We start from the raw sequence: 18,931 nt of genomic DNA, 5'->3' as shown, positions 1-18,931 counted from the left end.
ACCATGAGTCCAAAAAAAAAAAAAAAAAAAAAGACTTTATTCGGTTATATTCATGAATAACCATAAAAGTACATCAAATACATCAAAATATTACATTAGAATATTTAGAAAACAGTATACACAGTATAAGCATAGGCCAAAAAGTTAAAATAGTAGAATTCATATAATCATTGTCTTACGTAGATAAAAAGTGCTTTTAAGGAAGGCCACAACAGATGCAACAGAGAAAATATCCTCCAGGAGTTGTATAGCTAAAAATGCTGGACGGCACTGTCTCAATTTCATGTATTTTAAAATGGGCATAATCCATCTCTTCCTAGGTATAACATAAAATCTGCAGAAAAATAAAATGTGTATAACTGATTGGGTAGAAACATTATCACACGGACATTTACAGATTTCCTTAGACCAATCATTTATGACAGGGTAACTCAGCAGTCTAAACAGAATCCCAAACCGAAATCTGGTCAACAAGAACCTTTCCTGTTCCTTCATTTGGAGGTTTAGATAAGGCTGGGTAATCCTTGGTTTAATTATCATCTGGTGAGCTATTACTGTCTTTTTTAACAACTCTGTTTGTTCTCTTTGTTTTTCAAGGAAGTTTAGGCTTAACTGTTTCAGAGCTTTCCTGGTGATGTCAAGCATTGACATAGGGTGAGTGAAAAATTCCGGGTGCTTAATATTACCACAAAAGGCTTTTATATAACACAACCATTTGATTCTTTTTCCCCCATCTAGTTTCAAAGCATCTCCTAGAATAAGACGGTTTAAGTGGCATTTCTCCGTGGTCCATACCTGGTACCATAACAGAATCGGTTGCACCTTAATTAGATCTTCCAGGTAGGAAATGCCCAATTCTGTATGGCAATTATAACTGGACATACTTTTCGGGAGTGCTAAAAGATATCGCAGGAAGCCATTTTCGGTGACCTGCAGGCAACTGACATTTGAATCGCCCCAAATTCCAGCCCCATACAATGCCACCGAGACACAGCTTGCTTTATATATATACAAAAGCTCTTTGACTGGCTTTCTACCCATCTTCTTGCTAAAAGACCTAAGAGCCATTATAGATTTAGAAAACAGTAAATTCCTAGCTTTAATCGCACAGCCCCATTTGCCCGTGTGATCATACAAAATCCCCAAATAAGGGAATGTCGGGGTATGTTGTAGTGGGGTTGATCCTATGAACATGGTTTTTTTTCCTTTGGTTCACATTACCGCCACAATTCATAGCAAAAGTCTTCGTGCAATTTACTTTTAGTTCTAGTTTGGCCATGAACGTGTTAAAGGAAGTGATCATGACCTGCATGGCTATGGGGGTCCTTGCCATAAGGACAGCATCATCTGCATAGATGAGAACAGGAATACGACGGGCTGAGGCAGTTGGCATATCAGTGCAGTTTTGTAACAAGGTGTCCTCCAGATTTTTTATATAGGTGGAAAATAAAAATGGAGCAAGGACACACCCTTGCCTCACGCCCCTTGGAACACTGAACTCCCTTGTGCACTCCCCATTTTTACCGTATCTAACCATTGCACTAGCCCCGTTATACAATTCTTTCAAAAATGTGATAATATTTGCTTCTACTCCTAGTCGGGTTAAAATTATCCACAATTTCCCATGGTTAACAAAATCAAAAGCAGATGTCAAATCTAAAAAAGTTAAGAATAGTCTACCTCCCTTTGCTGTAGTGTATTTCTCAATCAGTATTGATAGATTTAGTGCTTGTTCAGTGGTACCCACTCCTTCACGGAATCCATATTGAAGGTCGCTAATAATATGGTGTTCCTCTGCACATTTATGCAGTCTATCTAAGATGACTCTACCAATAATTTTGATGGTGGAGTCAAGCAAAGATATGGGCCGATAGCACACACAGCTTGCTCTGTCTCCCTTTTTAAAAATGGGGATTATGATCGACTTGTACCAAGTACTAATCAGCCCTATTGAGCAAGCAGCATTAAAGGTTCTAGTCAGCAAAGGTGCCCAGAACAGCATATTATTCTTAAAAATGTCCACAGGGACTCCGTCGGGGCCGGGTGCCTTTCCCCCACGACTGGTGGTAATACCCTTAATTATCTCCTCCAGTGAGAAGTTAAGTTGCAACCCTTCCATATCTTGACCCTTGCTCATAGATTCTCTCGCTATATCAGTATTACTTGCTGCTGGGTTATAGAGTGTTTCAAAATGCTCAACCCATTCATCCTCGGTGATAGCTATCTCCAAGCGAGCCTTTGTACTATCTTTGAAAAAAGGGGCATTCACTGCTTTCCAAAAAGCGATCATATTCTTTGATTCTGAGGCCTCCATAATAGCGGCCCATGCTTCCCTCTTCATCATCTGCCTTTGGATTTTTAGTGCATTTTTATACTCCTTACGTAGAGCCCTTATCAGGGCCTGGTTGCTGATTGGCTTATGCAGGGCCAATTTTAGTTGTTTATGGGCCTTACTGCATGCTGATTTAAACCAGCCTCCAGCTTTCCTTTGGACCTTCTGTTCCTTGGCATTTACCCATAGACTCCTCCTTATACAGTCAGTTATTACTTTAAAATTACTAATAATGTCTGGGTCATTAGATGCCAGGTCCAAGCAGGCACCAATATTTGTGCTACAAGCATTAATTAGGTTACTAAGAAACTCCTCGGGGACCACTCTAGTCCATTTTATGGCATATGCATTTTGCCTAATAATTTCTAGGTTTTCAGAAGTAACCTCAGCTTTTTTTATGCACTAATAATTGTGGATCCAATAATTCAATCCTGATGGGGAAATGATCGCTTAGGGGAGATTTTAAGACTTTGAAGCTATCAATACATTTCCTATAACACGAAGAAATAAGAATAAAATCAATTGTAGACAATAAACCTCTACCATTAAAGGTTGGGGAAAAAGGGGTCATAGAGTTGCATAATTCGTTTGAGAACCCTAGATCGTTGTTAAACATGATCTCGTTGAAAGCATTTCCCGTTAAAGTGTGTTCAAAATGTGTCGGGGTGGTTTCCCTATCTATCGTTAACCCACAGTTTCCTGTTCCTGATCTTTCACATAGGGAGCAATTAAAATCACCACCCCATATGACAATGAACTGTTTATGGGAGCTATTGTTTATGCTATTTAGTTACGTATTCAGGGTTTTAAGCACCACTGGGATATCTTGTACAGGGATATTATTATAAAAATTTACTATTAGTATACAGACAGTGTTATTAAAATGTAGCCCAACTATATGATAAAAACAGTTATAAAAATACAACTCAATTTTTTGGTAGGTAAGACAATTAGAAATAAACATACATAATCCCCCCTTTGCTCGGCCATGTGCAGAGCCTACGGCAGGAATAGATACAGTTTTAAAACCACACATATGATATTCCTTCTCGGACCATGAGTCAATAGGCCCCACTGTGCATGTAGCAACTAGAACTCTCGTCAGTAGAGGGGTCCATATTATGTTTAAAAAGATCTAAGGGGACCCCATCGGGGCCTGGGGCCTTACCTCCTTTACTCGCCTTTAGGGCCTGTTCAACATCAATTAAAGTAATCTCAAGAGGAATAGGAAAAGGAAATCTTTGGGAATTTAGATGATCAATTAGCGTGGCATCATCAGCATTTACATGGTTCTCGTCTATATTTAGACCAAATATGGTGGAAAAATGCTTTACCCAATGGTTTTCATCAATGGCTATTTCTATTGTTGGCCCAACCCTGGCTTCAAGGAGAAAGGGAGCTTTAACAGCCCTCCAGAAAGCAGTATTGTCCTTGTTAGTACAGGTTTTATGTAGCTCTTCACAGGTTTCTTTACCAATTTCAGCTTTTCTAAGTTTAATGGCCTGATTATATTCTTTTCTAAGCCGGCTTACTTCATTCCTATCCCTCTTTTCCTCATGTAGGGCCGTTTTTAACTCTGAGTAAGCCTTTGTACAGGCCTTATTGAACCAATCTTTAATTTTACCTTTTCGGCGTTTATACTCGACACTTAGAGATTTACTTATTGCTTCCGTAATTTCTTTAAAGTTATTTAAAACCTCGTTAGGTGAGGTTAAGGGGTCCAGGCATTTTTGTATAGAGTCTAGGGATTTCGATACTACCATTTGTGTGATTTTTTGTGGATCCACTTTATCCCATTTAAGGGAATACCCGTTTACTTTGTCAATATTCAGTTTTTTTGTCCAAACTTTCTCTCCAGATTACTTGGACCTCGATCGGATGGACATAATATTGAGATACTGTTTGGGTAATGATCACTAATTGCAATGTCGTGCGTACTAAAATTCTTCAAGCATGATGCCAACTGACTTGAAGCTAAGATAAAATCTATTGTTGTGCTTGCTCCTCTTCTAATAAAAGTAGGTGTAAAGAGGAATGGGGGTGAAGTCAGTTCATTAGCAAAGCTCAGTTCCAATAGACATAATGGCTCGTTTAAACTTTCGCCACATATTGTGTGCGAAAAATGGGTTAGGTTTAGCTCGTTCTTATCTAATAAATCACATGTTAAATTTCCATTTTGACCACAGAGCGTTAAGTTGAAATCCCCGCCCCATATAACGAAAACGTTTTTGGAACTTTTATGCTGGATTTCCAAAAGGGCGCAACAGATTTCTTTTAGAGTTATAATCAGGTTATCTTTATGCAAGTTATTGTAAAAATTTACCAAGACAAGCTTTTCTTTCTTATTCGTATCCAGAATTATAAGATGGAAGTTTAATTCTGATTTAGAGAAGGTTCTTGTTAATCCCCAAAAGGTTCGAGATGTAAGCGATTAAACCCCCTTTAACCCTTCCACTTGTGGAAGGAGTTGCAGGGGTGAAGTAAGTCTTATATCCCTCGCAGTGTATTTCCGTGGTCGCCCAGCTCTCTTGAAGGCAGAGCACTTCAAATTTCCCAATGAAATCCAGCCATAAGTGATTACTAATTTTTTATCTCAAACCCGCTATATTCCAGAATAAAACGTTCAAGGTTTTCTCATTATTACTACCTGCCTGAATGGCATCAAAATTATTCAACGTTATCTTATTATTACTGCCCACCTGGCTATCATCATATACAGTCAACTCCGTTTGTGCATCAGTGTTATTCCTATCCCCCCATGTTCCCTGTTCTTTCTCCATATTTATGTGCAGTTCAGAACCGCTATCAACAAGTACTCTTTCAGAGTGAAAAAGCTGAAAGTCACATTGATTATTCCCTACTGTTTCTGGTAACGGAGTATCTGTGCGTAACCCAGAAATAGTGTGTTCACCCCGAAACTTCAAATGTGTGCAATGTTGTTGGTCCAGTCAATCTATTTCCTCGAGCCCTGAGAGAGTGGCAAATCTATTAGAGGTGGGGAGATTATAGCTATGTCTTTGGTTAACATCATTATATCAAATACCTCTTTCTCTTACGGGCATATGTATCAGGGGATAGTAAAAGCCTAAGGGGAGTACATTAATCTATTCTGCTAATACAGAGTTTGTACCAACTGTCCACAGGATTTTGTCCACTAATAAAGGTGTTTTTAGTGTCAGATCTAAACAATCCCCTGATGGCGATTTCCTGCTTTTGCCCACCCACTGGACTCTCCTTGCCATCTTAAATTCAACAAATAGTTGTTCAGTCAGCCCGGTCCTCCTTCCTAGCCAATGTAATGTTTTATTTTCTCAGAGTTTTCCATGATTCTTTTTCAGCAGGACCTAGTTTTGGTACATTCGCCAAAATATTTATATATGGTGTTGCTTCGGAGGACAAGTCTAGTTGTTGATCAAATTTTATTAAATCAGAATTTTGATATGCTGGTAAAACCTCTAGTTGTCGGTGGTACTGGGGCATTTGGGGGGGTTGTTTTGGCCCAGAATCGATGGAAATCGCAGTAGACCTCCTCCTCCCTTCCCCTTTCTCAACTGTGGTGGCAGAATCACCAATCTGATTTTGATGAAAATGTTCTCTCCTAGAAGATTTGGCCACACCTGAATATGACAGTTTAGCCCCTGTCCTATAATCAGAACCAGGATCTACCCTTATCAAATTGGCTTTTGCTCCGTTATCGTTATTACCGTTAGACGCATTACTGTTAACAGTAGGTAGCTGTTTTGCATTTTTTCCCTGAACAATGTGCTCAGCCAATGAAGCTTCAATTGCTGTTAATCTGACACTCATCTTATCTATTGAAATTCTCACATAGAGATCAAGTCTTTCCACTTGTGCTGTTAGGCTCGTTACCATGTGTTCTGAGGCTATTAAAGGGTTCGTCTTTGTTTCTTGAAAACCATTTTCTTTGGGCTGCTCTTTTTTTCCCCTGGTTACCCTGTTTTGTGCCATCGCCAGGCGGGATCTTTGAAGTCTTTTTGCTGTTCTCAACCTCTTCTGGCTCAATCGTGGGGTTGGATTTTTTTGTTTTTTCTGAGGGTGCTGTAGTGGGGAATCTGGCTCGCTTAATAGTGTTTCGTCAGGGTTATGTTGAATACATCCGTTGCTAGAGGACTTTATTTTCAGGGAACCCAATGAATCTTGTTTTCCCGATTCAGTAGTGACACCAGACGAGCCTGACTCAAGACACTTTTCAACAGATAGTATCTGCTAATCTCTGGTAAGGCTGCCAACACCACCACAGCCTGCCGCTGCCCAGAATTTTTTTTTTTTAAAAAGACGACTAGGGACTTTTTAAAAATTGCACTTACCCCCACTGTACCTCTTGCACTGCCTCGCTTCCCTCGCCCCGTTCCACCGCGGCTGTGTGCCGTTTGTGTGGAGGGCATTCCAGGAAGCAGGCAGGCCAATCACCACACAGCTCCAATCGGGAGGGCGGAGCTAGGCATCCTCGATCGCCGGTATTTAAGCCAATGTGTCAACGACAGCGGACGCGCAGCGGTCGCACCGCTGTCGTGCCGAAGACGAGCCAAAGACTAGCCCGTCTGCACCCGTCCGCGGCCGGCAGGGGCCACAACCTCTGCACATTTTTCCAACTTAATCAGGAGCTATAGCCCTAACTCTCTCCTCAAAATACGAACAACCACACACACCCCCTGCCTCCTTTCCTGCCACCCACTGGACCTACCCACCGACTGTCCCCAGTGCAATCTCGAGCTCAGCTCAATTCATTCCACAAAAATAGGGTCGGAAATAAAAATGTACCTGCTGAATTGCAGATCACTACCCAAACATTATAGAGAAATCGCTATACTCCAGGAAGAACTCTGCCCAGATGCCCTCTTTCTAACAGAAACATGGCTAACTACAGAATCGGAGCCAGACCTGGTGCAAACCCTCCCTCAAGGGTACCAGATTCTGCGGAAGGACCGCTCGTACGGGAAAGGGGGTGGCTTGGCAATTATTTGTAAAGACCATTATACCTGCCACTGCTCCTCTTACCCAATTCCAGATTGCGAAAATCTGTCCTTTTCTATTGACTTCTCCCCCAACAGCAGCTTCTCCGGGACACTTATTTATCGCCCACCCGGAACCTTAAAACAATTCCACAATGTTTTACCTTACATCGTTGCTGACCTAGCTACCAGTCCAGCCAATTACACTCTATTGGGGGACCTCAACATTCATTTTGACGATAACTTAGATCATCCCGCATCGGAATTGACAGCTAGTCTTTCTGCCCTACAATTAAAACAACTTGTTCTCTCCCCCACCAATTCCAAAGGTCACCTTCTTGACCCCGTCTTTAGTAACTGCACAAACCTCAGGGTGTGCTCCCCTTCCCCGCTCCCTTGGACCGATCATTTCCTGATCCCCCTCATCAGGAACACCTATATCCCCGCTCTCTCAAACACAAACACATGAAAATCGCGCAACTGGTCAAAACTTCCCCTGGAGCACTGGACAACAGCTTTAGAGACCTCCAGACCCCCGAAAATTCAGGACCCCACTTTAGCTAACGAAAGCTATAACAACTGGATCTCAAACTCACTGGACTCCACACTTCCTATACGCTGCACCAAATCCAAACGACATTCAAAAACTGCACCATGGTACTCCCCCGAACTTCGGGAAAGGAAACGCCAGTGCAAAAAACTGGAAAGGAAGTGGCGATTAGACTACTCCCCTTTAAACAAAATCATTTATAGGGAAGCGATAAGGTCTTATAAAAACGAGATCAAAACCACACAATCCTCCTTCTACATGGAAAAAACTTAGCGCAGCCTCTTCCAAGTCAAAAGAAATATATCAGATTGTTAAAACCCTTACTAAGCTCCCTCACAACTCTCCTCCCACTCATAACGCACAAAGCCATTGCAACAACCTAGCGGAATTCTTTTTTCAAAAGATTTACACCTCCTTTTCCCCTACCGACACTGATCCAGACTGTACACCTATGTGCCTATCGGAACACGAGCGGCATTCTCCAAACACTCTGGAGAACTTTCCACCTCTGGACTCAGACGCTCGACCTTATTATGCAACAAGTAAAGTCCGGATCTCCCTGTGACCCAGCACCCACACGCACCTTGGTGTCTGCCACTCATAGCATCCTCCCCATTATTCTGGACGTGCTCAATGCTTCCCTCTCCACAGGCATCGTTCCAACTCCTTGGAAACAGGCAATGGTTAGAGCACTTATCAATACACAAATCTGGACCCTAACAACCCCAGTAACTATCGCCCCATCTCCCTGCTTCCTTGGATGAGTAAAATCTTGGAGAAACATGTCAATAAGGTCTTGACTGAGTTTCTCGAGACTAACCACCTACTCGATCCCTCTCTGACGGGTTTCCGCCCCAAGCATGGGACGGAGACCGCTTTGGTTGCTGTGACAGAAGAAGCAAGGGGGATCTTAGATCAGGGAGGATCGGTGGCAGTCATCCTCCTCGATCTAAGCGCCGCCTTTGACACGGTGAACCACAGAACACTATTACATCAACTCCTCAGTCTGGGAGTCTCAGGGACAGCTATTGCTTGGCTTCAATCCTTTCTGGGCAACCGATCATTTCAAGTCTTCGAGGGCGACACCATCTCCCCCAGCAAACCCCTGGGCTGTGGGGTGCCGCAGGGCTCTTCTTTGAGCCCGACACTATTTAATGTGTATATGAGCCCACTAGCTGAGATAGTCCGTCCGTTCGGGATAAAGATCATAACATATGCCGACGACACTCAGTTAGTGGTATCTCTCAACCAGCTCGATTCTCTTAATGCACAGGCCAACCTAAGGGGCTGCTTAGAAGAAGTCAACAGCTGGATGACCTCCTCTTGCCTGAAACTGAATGGAGACAAGACGGAGCTAATGCTCCTCGGCAGCTTCCCTGCCTCCTCGATCAATTTAATCAATTCAATCTGACCGGTCTGCCTTGGCCCTTCCCCTACACCTAAGGACACAATAAAAAGTCTCGGTATCTGGCTGGACAAATCACTCAGCTTCAATTGTCAGGCAACCAAACTGTCAGCTACCTGCTTCAGGATTCTCAGGCTCATTCTGAAGATTCTCCCCCTGCTGCCCTTTGGGGCAAGACAGATTGTAGTCCAAGGCCTGGATTTTGGTAATGCCCTCTATTTAGGAGCCCCTGAAAACACCCTACGAAAGCTTCAGATAATACAAAATTGTGCAGCACGTACTCTGCTGCAGGTTCCCCGCCGTCCCTCAGTTAAATCGGGCCTCAGAAGCTTTCACTGGCTTCCGGTCAGGGAGAGAATCAATTTCAAGACCCTCTGCATTTCCCACCAAGCGTTCTGGAGAACAAATGCTGCTATTAATCATTCCTTAATTAGGGTACCCCCTACCATTCTACTAAACTGCTCCGTTCTGCTCAGTTCTTCCTTGCTACAGTCCCTAGGATTAAAAGAGCAAGATGCGGGGTCGATCTTTCTCCTACAACGCGGCTAAACTGTGGAATTCCCTCCCCCTCCATCTGAGATCCCAGCCCAACCTACTCCTGTTCCGCAAACACTTAAAAACCTTCCTCTTCACAAAAGTTTGATAATCTTTTCTCTTAACAGCTTGACCAGAAGGCACAGCTTTTCTAGCGCTAGGACGCCTCAGGGCAGCTATCGCGCTTTATACATTTTCTTTTCATTTCATTTCATTTCATTATCTAGGGCCCCCATAGCCCCTGTAAGATAGCTCAAGAGTGTTTGTTGGCCCTCGCTGGTTTTTTTTTTCGAAAGGGAAGACTTATTAGTTGGAAGTTTTCTTTTGCCCATTGTTCACTAGTATAATATAATAACCTGATAGGCAATTAGAATAATATGCAGTACAATACAACAATGACAAATTCACCACTAATTCTTTATGGGTTCCGGAGTAGCGTGCTACTTGCCGAAAAAGCGATTTGATGCCTCGTCAGGGGTAGTAAGCTCTATAAAAATGAAACTACAACACCATACAATACCTATCTCAGCTTAAGCCTCATCATGGGTGACATATTTTTAGGACACTTAGGTGGCCTTGAGGGGAGTGTAGAGAGAGCACCTGTGACAATGGGAAAAGCTGCCATCATTTGGGTCAAGTGGTGGCTGCTCACTGGAAGCAGTAGTGGGCTGGGAGGGAAGGGGGGAGGGGGTGTGTTTAAAAAACATACAACAAAAAGATCACTTACCTGCCAGCCAGCCGGCTGGCTAGCTTGCCGCCGCCACCACCTCTTCTCCGTGTTCTCTATCGTCTTCCTGGCTTCTGTGTGAACAGAACAAACAGGAAGCACCCAGGTTCTCCAAAGCCAATCAAAACACTGAAATGCAGTGTTGTGATTGGTCAGAGCACCGACCAGGAATGGGGGCCTGGGCATGTTCTCCAACCAGGCTGTAATACAGCTTGGGTGGAGAACATGCAAAGTGTGAGTGACTGTTTGGCCGGCCAAACAATTATGAGCACTTGGAGAGTATCATAACCTTGCGCTATAATTTTAATTTCCCTTTTTTCAGTGCTGAAAGGCAGTGGGGTGACGCTCCTCCACCTTAGCGGAGGAGCCGCCCCTGCTCCCCTGGTCACAGTATCATGCTGTTGAATGGCAATTTACTTGCTATGTTCCTTGAATTTCAGAATCACACTAATAGTACAGCTGTGCTCGAAGTGAAAGGCTGTTATCCCCTCCAAGGTGGTGTTTTTACATCATAATCTGGATTTCTCCACCTCAATAGTTATTGGATGTTAAGTAACTGGGCCATCAATACTTCAGTTACAGAAGTGTAAAATGAGGTGTTGGTGGGATGTGTTTGTTGGGTGAACCTGCTTACACAGGCTTAACTGGTGTTGTTTTGGTTCACACTGCCTAGTAATAGGTCTTCTTCTCTGCTTCATACTACATCCATCATGACAAATACATGCCTACACAAACAGTACTGCATCGTGTCTTATAATGTTAATGGACTCAACAATAAGTTTATGAGGAAGGTGGTTGTAAACTATGCCAAAACAGACCCCAGATGTTCTCCTGATATTAGAGACTCACCTAATGGTTATTAACTGCAAATTTCTAGTTCGCTATTGATACACTAGAGTCTTTCACACTGGGTACACCAGTGAGGTGAGGGAAGTCGTCATCCAGCTACTGCTGCTCCTGCCTGCTATTCACAGACCAACTAGGTAGATATATAATGATTTTGAGTTCTGCAGAGGGACAAACCTGGTATAATGCAAGTTTTCACATCCCCACTACTTTGACAGAGATCTCCTTCAAGTCCCTCAATGACGTCTTGTGCAGGCACCAACAAGCACAATGTTACTTGGCAGAGATTTTAATAGAGAGCTGGATCCTATGCTTGATGTGTTCAGTAGCAGGACAATGATCAGATCAACTTTCCATTTAACTTGGGAAAGTTCACTGTGGTTCTGTGTCGTTTGGAGAAAGTGGCATTCAAACAAGCAACAACATGCATTTTTCTCACACTCTTATTCCTCTTTCTCACCTATAGATTATTTTCTTATATTGCCTGCAGATTTGGCAGACGTTCACAAGGTGAGGGTGCTCTCAAGAGGTTTGTCCAATCTCTACACAGTAGAATTACACATTAGGAGTAGCCCCCCAGGAACACGGAGGCCTCGCATTTTAACACCAGGTGAATAACATGTGATAGCTTCTCTAAAAAGCTTAGGGATGAGGAAACCTTCTAATTTGGTAATAATGTTGGCTTGGCTGCATCAGCAGCAACAGTTTGGGAAGCCTTTAAGACAGTTGCTCACGGCTGGATTAAGGCAACAATTACGGGTTAAGAGAAACAGAGACCAGGAGATGGATGCCCTTAAGGTGGAAATATTTGATCTCGACCAATGTGCCTCCCAGTCTCGGGATGACTCAATCCTTCGACAACTTGTGGCAGTCTCAGAGGTGCTTCATCAACACCAGTTGAAGACTGCCAGTCTCTTGTGTGAAGCCACTAAACACATATGTAAATGTAAATGTATAGGAATTTATATAGCGCAAATCACCAAGCGGTTTCTAAGCGCTTGCTTAGGGAACCCGTCCTGGTATTCCCCTGTGAGATAACCCCGGCAGGGTATCCGCAAGGTGAAAGCCAGGCATCCCGCCGCGAGGGGCCGTTGTGGAGATTAAGCAAGCTATTGCCCAGAGTCGCAGAGTGTGAACCCGTGAATCGAGTAGGCACCGGAGCGAGAATTGGCCAGTCCATGGACATTTTAGGCCTCAAGACCCCGCCGAGCCGGGAATTGAACCGTGGTCCCGGGCTGACCACTGCTTCCAGGTCTGCCTCCTCTAACCAGTGAGCCACACTTCTTCTATGAAATGAGAGATAAAGCGGGTAAAACGTTCTGGCTGGTGATGCAAGCGCTCAACGCTCGAATAATCGAGCACATCCATCACAACAACAGGGAAGGGATTTGGTTTGTAATGGCACTCCAATTGCAGTTGCTTTTGCAACAAACCATAGCCATCTCTATGAGCAGCCGTATTGCCTACCCGCCCCTCCACCGAACAAGAAAGGTTCTGCCCAATAGCTGCAGATTTGATAACAAACAAATCAGAGTAAAAGCAGAGATGGGAACTCAATGCTCTAATCTCGGTAGAGGAAGTACAGGAGGTTACTGCCTCCATGAAGAATGGCAGAACTCCTTGTACCAACTGAGAAATACTGATTGACAGTGGCTCTTCACCTCCTGGTACTTTATCAGGATGAGTGGAAGTGCAGGGTACTTTCTTGTGGTGCCTTGGTGCAACGATCGTGGTTATTCCCAACACATGAAAAAACCCGAGTGAATGCCCCTCTTACCGCTCAATCTCACTGATCGACATTGAAAACAAAATCCTTGCAAAAATGTACGCAAATAGGCTAGTTAGGTTACTACGAATTCATGTCCACGTAAATCCAAACAGCTTTAAGCTGAATCACAGGGCCAGTCACTCCATTCACCACTTGAAAGAAGCCCTTGCTACAGCGGATGAGCTCTTCATAACCTTAACCCTAACCCTGATTGACTTTGAAAAACAATCTGATTCAGTACATTGGCCTTTAATACTCGAAAGGCTGCAGAAAATGAATTTTGATCCATTGTTCCATAAATGTATCCACATCTTGAACAACTATCCCTGGGCGTAAGTATGGGTGAATAGGGTGCTAGGATACCATGAGGATCCGTAAATACCCAATGGCAGCAGCATGGGATGCAATTCTCCTAGACTTCCTAACGGCCTGGCAGGCAATAACAGAGCCACAGGCATCTTCCATAAGCGATGCAAACACACCAGCTAATGACAATCAGGAAGCGCATATGTGACTCAGTACATAGCCTATTACAGAGCACAGCACATTGGCATTACCAGCATGCACCCTGTAGACATAGCATAAGATGTAATGAGATGGCACGAGTTCGCACATACCAAGCTCGACCCTGCACTCCCCACATACCAGGAACTACCATGGTCACACATATTCCCCATGCATTCCTATGGGAGGGCAGGTCACTCACCACACATACACAGAGAGCTCACGCACTTTACACTGTACCACAATGAAAAAGTGCGCAGAGGCCTAAAATCACCAACACCAGGTTACAGAAATAGGCTAGGAAAAAGCAAAAAAGTTTCGGGGTGAACTTGCCAAAAAGGGCCGGGTCCAACACTTTTCTATAAGTAACCTTAGAAACCTGTGTGTAAATCCTAGGTCTGCAAGTCCATGTAAATACAAGCCTCTACTACATGGGCTAATTCCAATGTATCTGTTAAAGTCCAGAGATGTGTAAAGGTCCTTTAACATCGTGCTCCCATGCAAACTCAAAGTTAACGGTCATGCTCAGTGTACTAGAATGTTTCCTACCTGGTTCTTCTCCAGTGGCTCCATGCTCACGTCTTGCTGTGAGCAGGGTCCGGACATTCCACTGGCCCCTTCGGTTGGCAGACCTTCTCAACATCAACCAGCCTCAGTCACAGCAGCACGGCCTGGGGGATACAGGAAAGTACATGAAAAATATTTCTGGGTGCAGAGTATATATGCACCATCAATAATATAAATGTGTGTAATGTAGGACTTCACTCTGTCAAAATAAGCATCAGAACTGTGAACAAATATAGCTACAGGTAACATAGCCGCTCATAATGAAAGGAAGCTTAAGTTGAAGCCACAAACAAAAATACAAATCTCAGAGAGAAGTATGGAATCATAGACGCCAACATGGAGCAACATAAGCACATTGAACAACATCCACCAACACAAGCACTAAATTGCTGTCAGTTACCACACACCAAATAAAAAACATCCACCTCATACAAAGTTCCAGAACCCCAATTAGGATCACTAGGGTTACGAGATGCAGCGCCTTAAGATGGAGAGGAAAAGAGAGATCTTGTACTAATCATGTTTATGATCAGGTAGCTTGCAGACTAGAATGCATGTTGAGGCCTTCTTGGGGCTGCTTCACAATGATGTCACCAAGCACTGACCCCCCACAAATAGAACAGATGATCTTTTTAAGGTCATCCCTTATGCTCAAAAGAACAAGCTTCTCTTTATGTACTATTGCAACTTTTCTTAACTTGATGTGACCTTAATTTTTTTTTATATAAATCTCTGTTCTGATGGTATCGTTGAACCAACAGCCTCCTCATAAAGGGTTTCGCCAGGCATGCTGACCCGCAAAATGTTTAGAACTTTGGATTTATATGTCTACCTTCGCACATTAAATACAATATATTAATCAGTCATCCCTTACCAAGTATTCAAGACCGGTTAGTAAATCTTGGTAAGGCCAAGTACTTTTCAGTCATTGATGTACATTCTGCATACCATCAGATGCCTTTCACAAATGAGCATCAAGACCTTCATAACGTCACTGGGAGCATACGTCTTCCTTTTGGACTTGCCTCAGCTGCGGGCGTATTGCAAAAAATGATGGATAGCTTCTGCAGGTAGAAGTCAGGCATCCAGACATTCCAGGATGACAATTTGGATATGAGGGGTTATGCACAAGTTGCATCAGAACTAACTTTAGTACATGATACATACAATCCTGGGATATGACCTGTTTATGGCATGTTTCACTACATGATGACCAGATAAAAGATGCCTAAAAAGGAGATCTGCAACATGTAAAAGGATAAAGCAATATGATTCATAGCCATCAATAGATACACAAGGGCATAAAATCATCAATGTTTGTAAAATGTGATTATTAATGGATATGCACTGGAAGGCTGCATCAAACCTTTGCAGCCAGTGCCACTTCCCGATGCACATTGGGAAAAATTGCTGTTGTGTTCTTCTGGTCAGATTTACTTCCTTACTATTCAATATGAAGTATCCGATTGTCTTTGTAGACTATCACGTCAAATAGTTGTATTATTCTTTAGTGGAACAGCACAATCTGTATAACACATTTCTTTTAATTGTGTTTTGTGTTAGGAAGTGTCACCTAAATACAATGTCACACACAATGGGACACTCTAAGTTGGAGAGTGAAGTGCTCTATGTGTCCAAGCGCTAGTAGTGCTAATACCCAAACCCGGGAAGAACCCTCTAGACACAGCGTCTTACCGCCTCAGTCACTATTAAATTCTGGATCAAAAGATACTCTGGCAAATCCTAGCACACTGGTTTTGCCGCCACCTCTTGAAACAAGTTCACCATGACCAATCGTGATTCGTCCCTGCAGAAACGCTCTTTGCAACCTGCAAAGGCTGGCGCTCCTTTTTCATGATCCCTGTCTGGAGCAGTTGATGTATTACCTTAGGTAACTTATATCCATCTGTCTGGTTTGTCACTCTACGGGAGGTGAAGGAGACCTTTGGCTTGGTTACGAGTATGCCAAGATAGCGCCCATGGCATGAGGAATATGGCCAGGGTTCCCGGATGCCCCAGAGCCTAATCAGATGCGTGTTGCATTGCTGACTCTGACGGGAGGTCGGAGCTGTGTTATTCATCTATACTACACCCTGCAGGCAGATATGTCCAGGCCTCCCATTAAGGCTATGGGGTGCATGACCAAGCAACATGGCCGACAGGTCGAGTCTTTGTGAGACACCCTACCGGCCCTCTCTTATCCTGCACCTTATCTGCACTCACATAGACCCAGGTTTATGGTGCAAAGTCATTGAGAGGGGCAGCGAAGTTGGGCAGTCAATAAGTGCCACCTGCCTCCCTCCCCCCCATACTAGAGCTGCGGGGGTTTTCACTGGGCCAGATCGGGCCTCCAACTAGGCCGAGGCACGGGCGGCTGCCCAGACTATTTGGTGGTGCCCAGCCTGACGTTAACTGGAGGCCAGACCTTTGAGCCTGGGATCGTTGGCGGAGCTCCGCTGGCCCTGTAGGGAGAAATCAACTCCTGTTGGCACTGCTCAGATGCTGCAAAGAGTCCTGGCCGGTGCTTAAGTCTGGAGAGCCGCCCGGACTGGGGTGAGGAAGGTCCAAGTCTGTGGGCTGCATTGGTCCTGGAGGTGGTCGCCCCTGCCTGCGGACCGCTCCAGGGTGGGGAAGAGGAACAGTGAAGCCTGGCGAATCCTGCCTCATTGGAGAGCTGGCGGTGGTGGTGGTGGTGGTGCGGCCCTGCCTGGTGGGACATTCCCGAGCGTAGACAGTGGGCTGAGGGTTGCAGCCCGACGGATTCTGCCACGGAGACCCCAGTGGGCTGGCGGTTGCTGGTGGGGCCCTCCTCGGGTGCCTGGCTGCTGAGTTTGCCCCCCCTGGGGAAGCAGCCGTGAATCTTCTCCGAGGTCCAGTGAGGAAGTGAGGCGGTGGAAGCAAGCGCCCTGGCCATCTTTGTCTTGGTAGCAGCTGGGGCGGCATTGGGACAATATTGCTGTTCATGGGGCAGTGCTATCCTGGTTGGAGCCCCTGGGGTGCCCTCCTTTGAGCGGGCCCCGCTGGAAGACTGTATTAAAATTCCTGGTGGGTCAACGTTATCCATTGAACAGTACAGCACTCAAACGGCAGCTCCCCAGCGCAGGGCGTGCCATGAGTTTGCAGGATGATGCAGGGGGGGGGACCTTGTCGCCAGAGGAACCTTCCCGGGTGGACCTCATGGCAGCTCTCCAGGGCTGCAGCACAACCCTTGCAGGGAAAATTGAGAGCAACTCTATAAAGGTCAATCGCTTACACGCAGACTTGCGGAAACTGTCTGATAAGGTTAATAATGCGGAAGGTGTTATTGTTGATCTTCAATCTAAAGTGACATCTTTGAAAAAACAGGGGGCAGTCCTCACCTCCAAGACGAGGTCCCTGGAGACACGGCGGAGGACGCCGGGGTGGGCGGTCACGCAGGAAACATATTTGTCTTCTGGAGTTTCCCGAAGGGTGGAGAGAGGTGAGACAGAGGGGTTTGTGGAATCATGGATACCTGATACTTTTAAGTTTGCTGGCCCGTTGACGCTGTTCGTAATTGAGATGGTGCACCGTGCTTTGGGAGCTGCCCCAGCCCCGAGACCTTGTCTCCACCATGTGATATTATAGCACACGTCCTGAACTACAGAGATAGGGATTGTCTTTTACGGACAGCTTGCGAACCTACTAACGAGGATAAGATCTCCATTTACTCAGATTGCAGGCAAAAAGTACAGGCCCAGCGTAGGTCCTTCTTGGAGGCTAAGACACAGCTGAGGAGCATGGGTCTTCTGTATATGCACCTGTTTCCGGCACGTCTGAAAGCAATTTCCGAGGGCAAGTCATACTTTTTTGACACAGCTGAGGACGTATGGAGGTGACTGGAAATGTGGGACAAAGTGCCGAAGAAACAACAAGGATCCCGAAAGCCTGGGTCGTGGGGGTTAGGGTGGGTGCTGAAAGCTGCCAGATGAATGGGGGGTGGGAAGAGGGGGGGGGGGGTCGAGCGAGGATCATTGTCCAAGAGGATGGCACATTGGTACTGGAGACTCCAATGATTGATGATTGGACCTTGAAACAGCTACAATGGCCAAAGTGGTGATCAATGATAGCGCAACTGGATCAGAGGAGACCAGAATTCTCGGAGAGAAGTATATTAGGGGGTACACAAGGATAAATAACAGTTATTGCATGCAACAGTTGTGGCGCATCATGCATGCTTTGTATGGGAGGGAGATCTCCCACATTTAGTGGAGGGTTTAGGCTGCAAGTCCTGTCTGATGGGGAAATACTGGCACCCTCCCCGGAACAAATGAATGAAACTCACCAGACACAGCATATGTGCTCAGAAATAGAGTGAAATGTGTTTATTGGTACCAAAAGCATGCATCATTGCTAATTAGCAAGGAAGAAGTGAAATGTATTTATTGGTACCAAAACCATGCATCATTGCTAATTAGCAAGGAAGAAGTCAGGTCTCCAGCCGTAGGGGCTCTCAGACTGCTTCTTCCCAGAGTGAATGTCAGCAGAACATTTATAGGTGAACACACAGTTTTGTTCAGAAGTGGTTAGTCCGGGGAGGGGGCTGTGAACAGAGTCCTGATGGGAGATTGTTGGTTCATTCATTGCAGTGCATTTGCAGAAACTCTCTAAGCTACTGCAGCCTTTCGCTATGATTTCCTTATGATTCTTCAGGGATTCGAACAGATAGGGTAGGAAAGGTGAGATAGTTGTACCAAATGGCTGACT

At 44.8% G+C, this 18,931-nt stretch overlaps 1 protein-coding gene across 4 annotated transcripts in view; it reads right to left on the bottom strand.

The window, feature by feature from the left end:
- TMEM94 (transmembrane protein 94) overlaps nucleotides 1-18,931 on the bottom strand; it is a 968,231-nt gene that overhangs the window by 835,973 nt on the left and 113,327 nt on the right. For all 4 annotated transcript variants that reach the window (XM_078654522.1, XM_078654523.1, XM_078654524.1 and 1 more), the window contains exon 2: nucleotides 14,189-14,310. In XM_078654522.1, the coding sequence (XP_078510648.1) occupies nucleotides 14,189-14,245 (57 nt within the window). In that variant the 5' untranslated portion in view covers nucleotides 14,246-14,310. The remainder of the gene's footprint in view (nucleotides 1-14,188; nucleotides 14,311-18,931) is intronic.

This window comes from Lissotriton helveticus, chromosome 7 (genome assembly GCF_964261635.1).
Source record: "Lissotriton helveticus chromosome 7, aLisHel1.1, whole genome shotgun sequence".
NCBI lineage: Eukaryota > Metazoa > Chordata > Amphibia > Caudata > Salamandridae > Lissotriton > Lissotriton helveticus.
The sequence above is the reverse complement of the archived record's forward strand: the minus strand, read 5'-3'. Positions and strand labels throughout refer to the sequence as shown.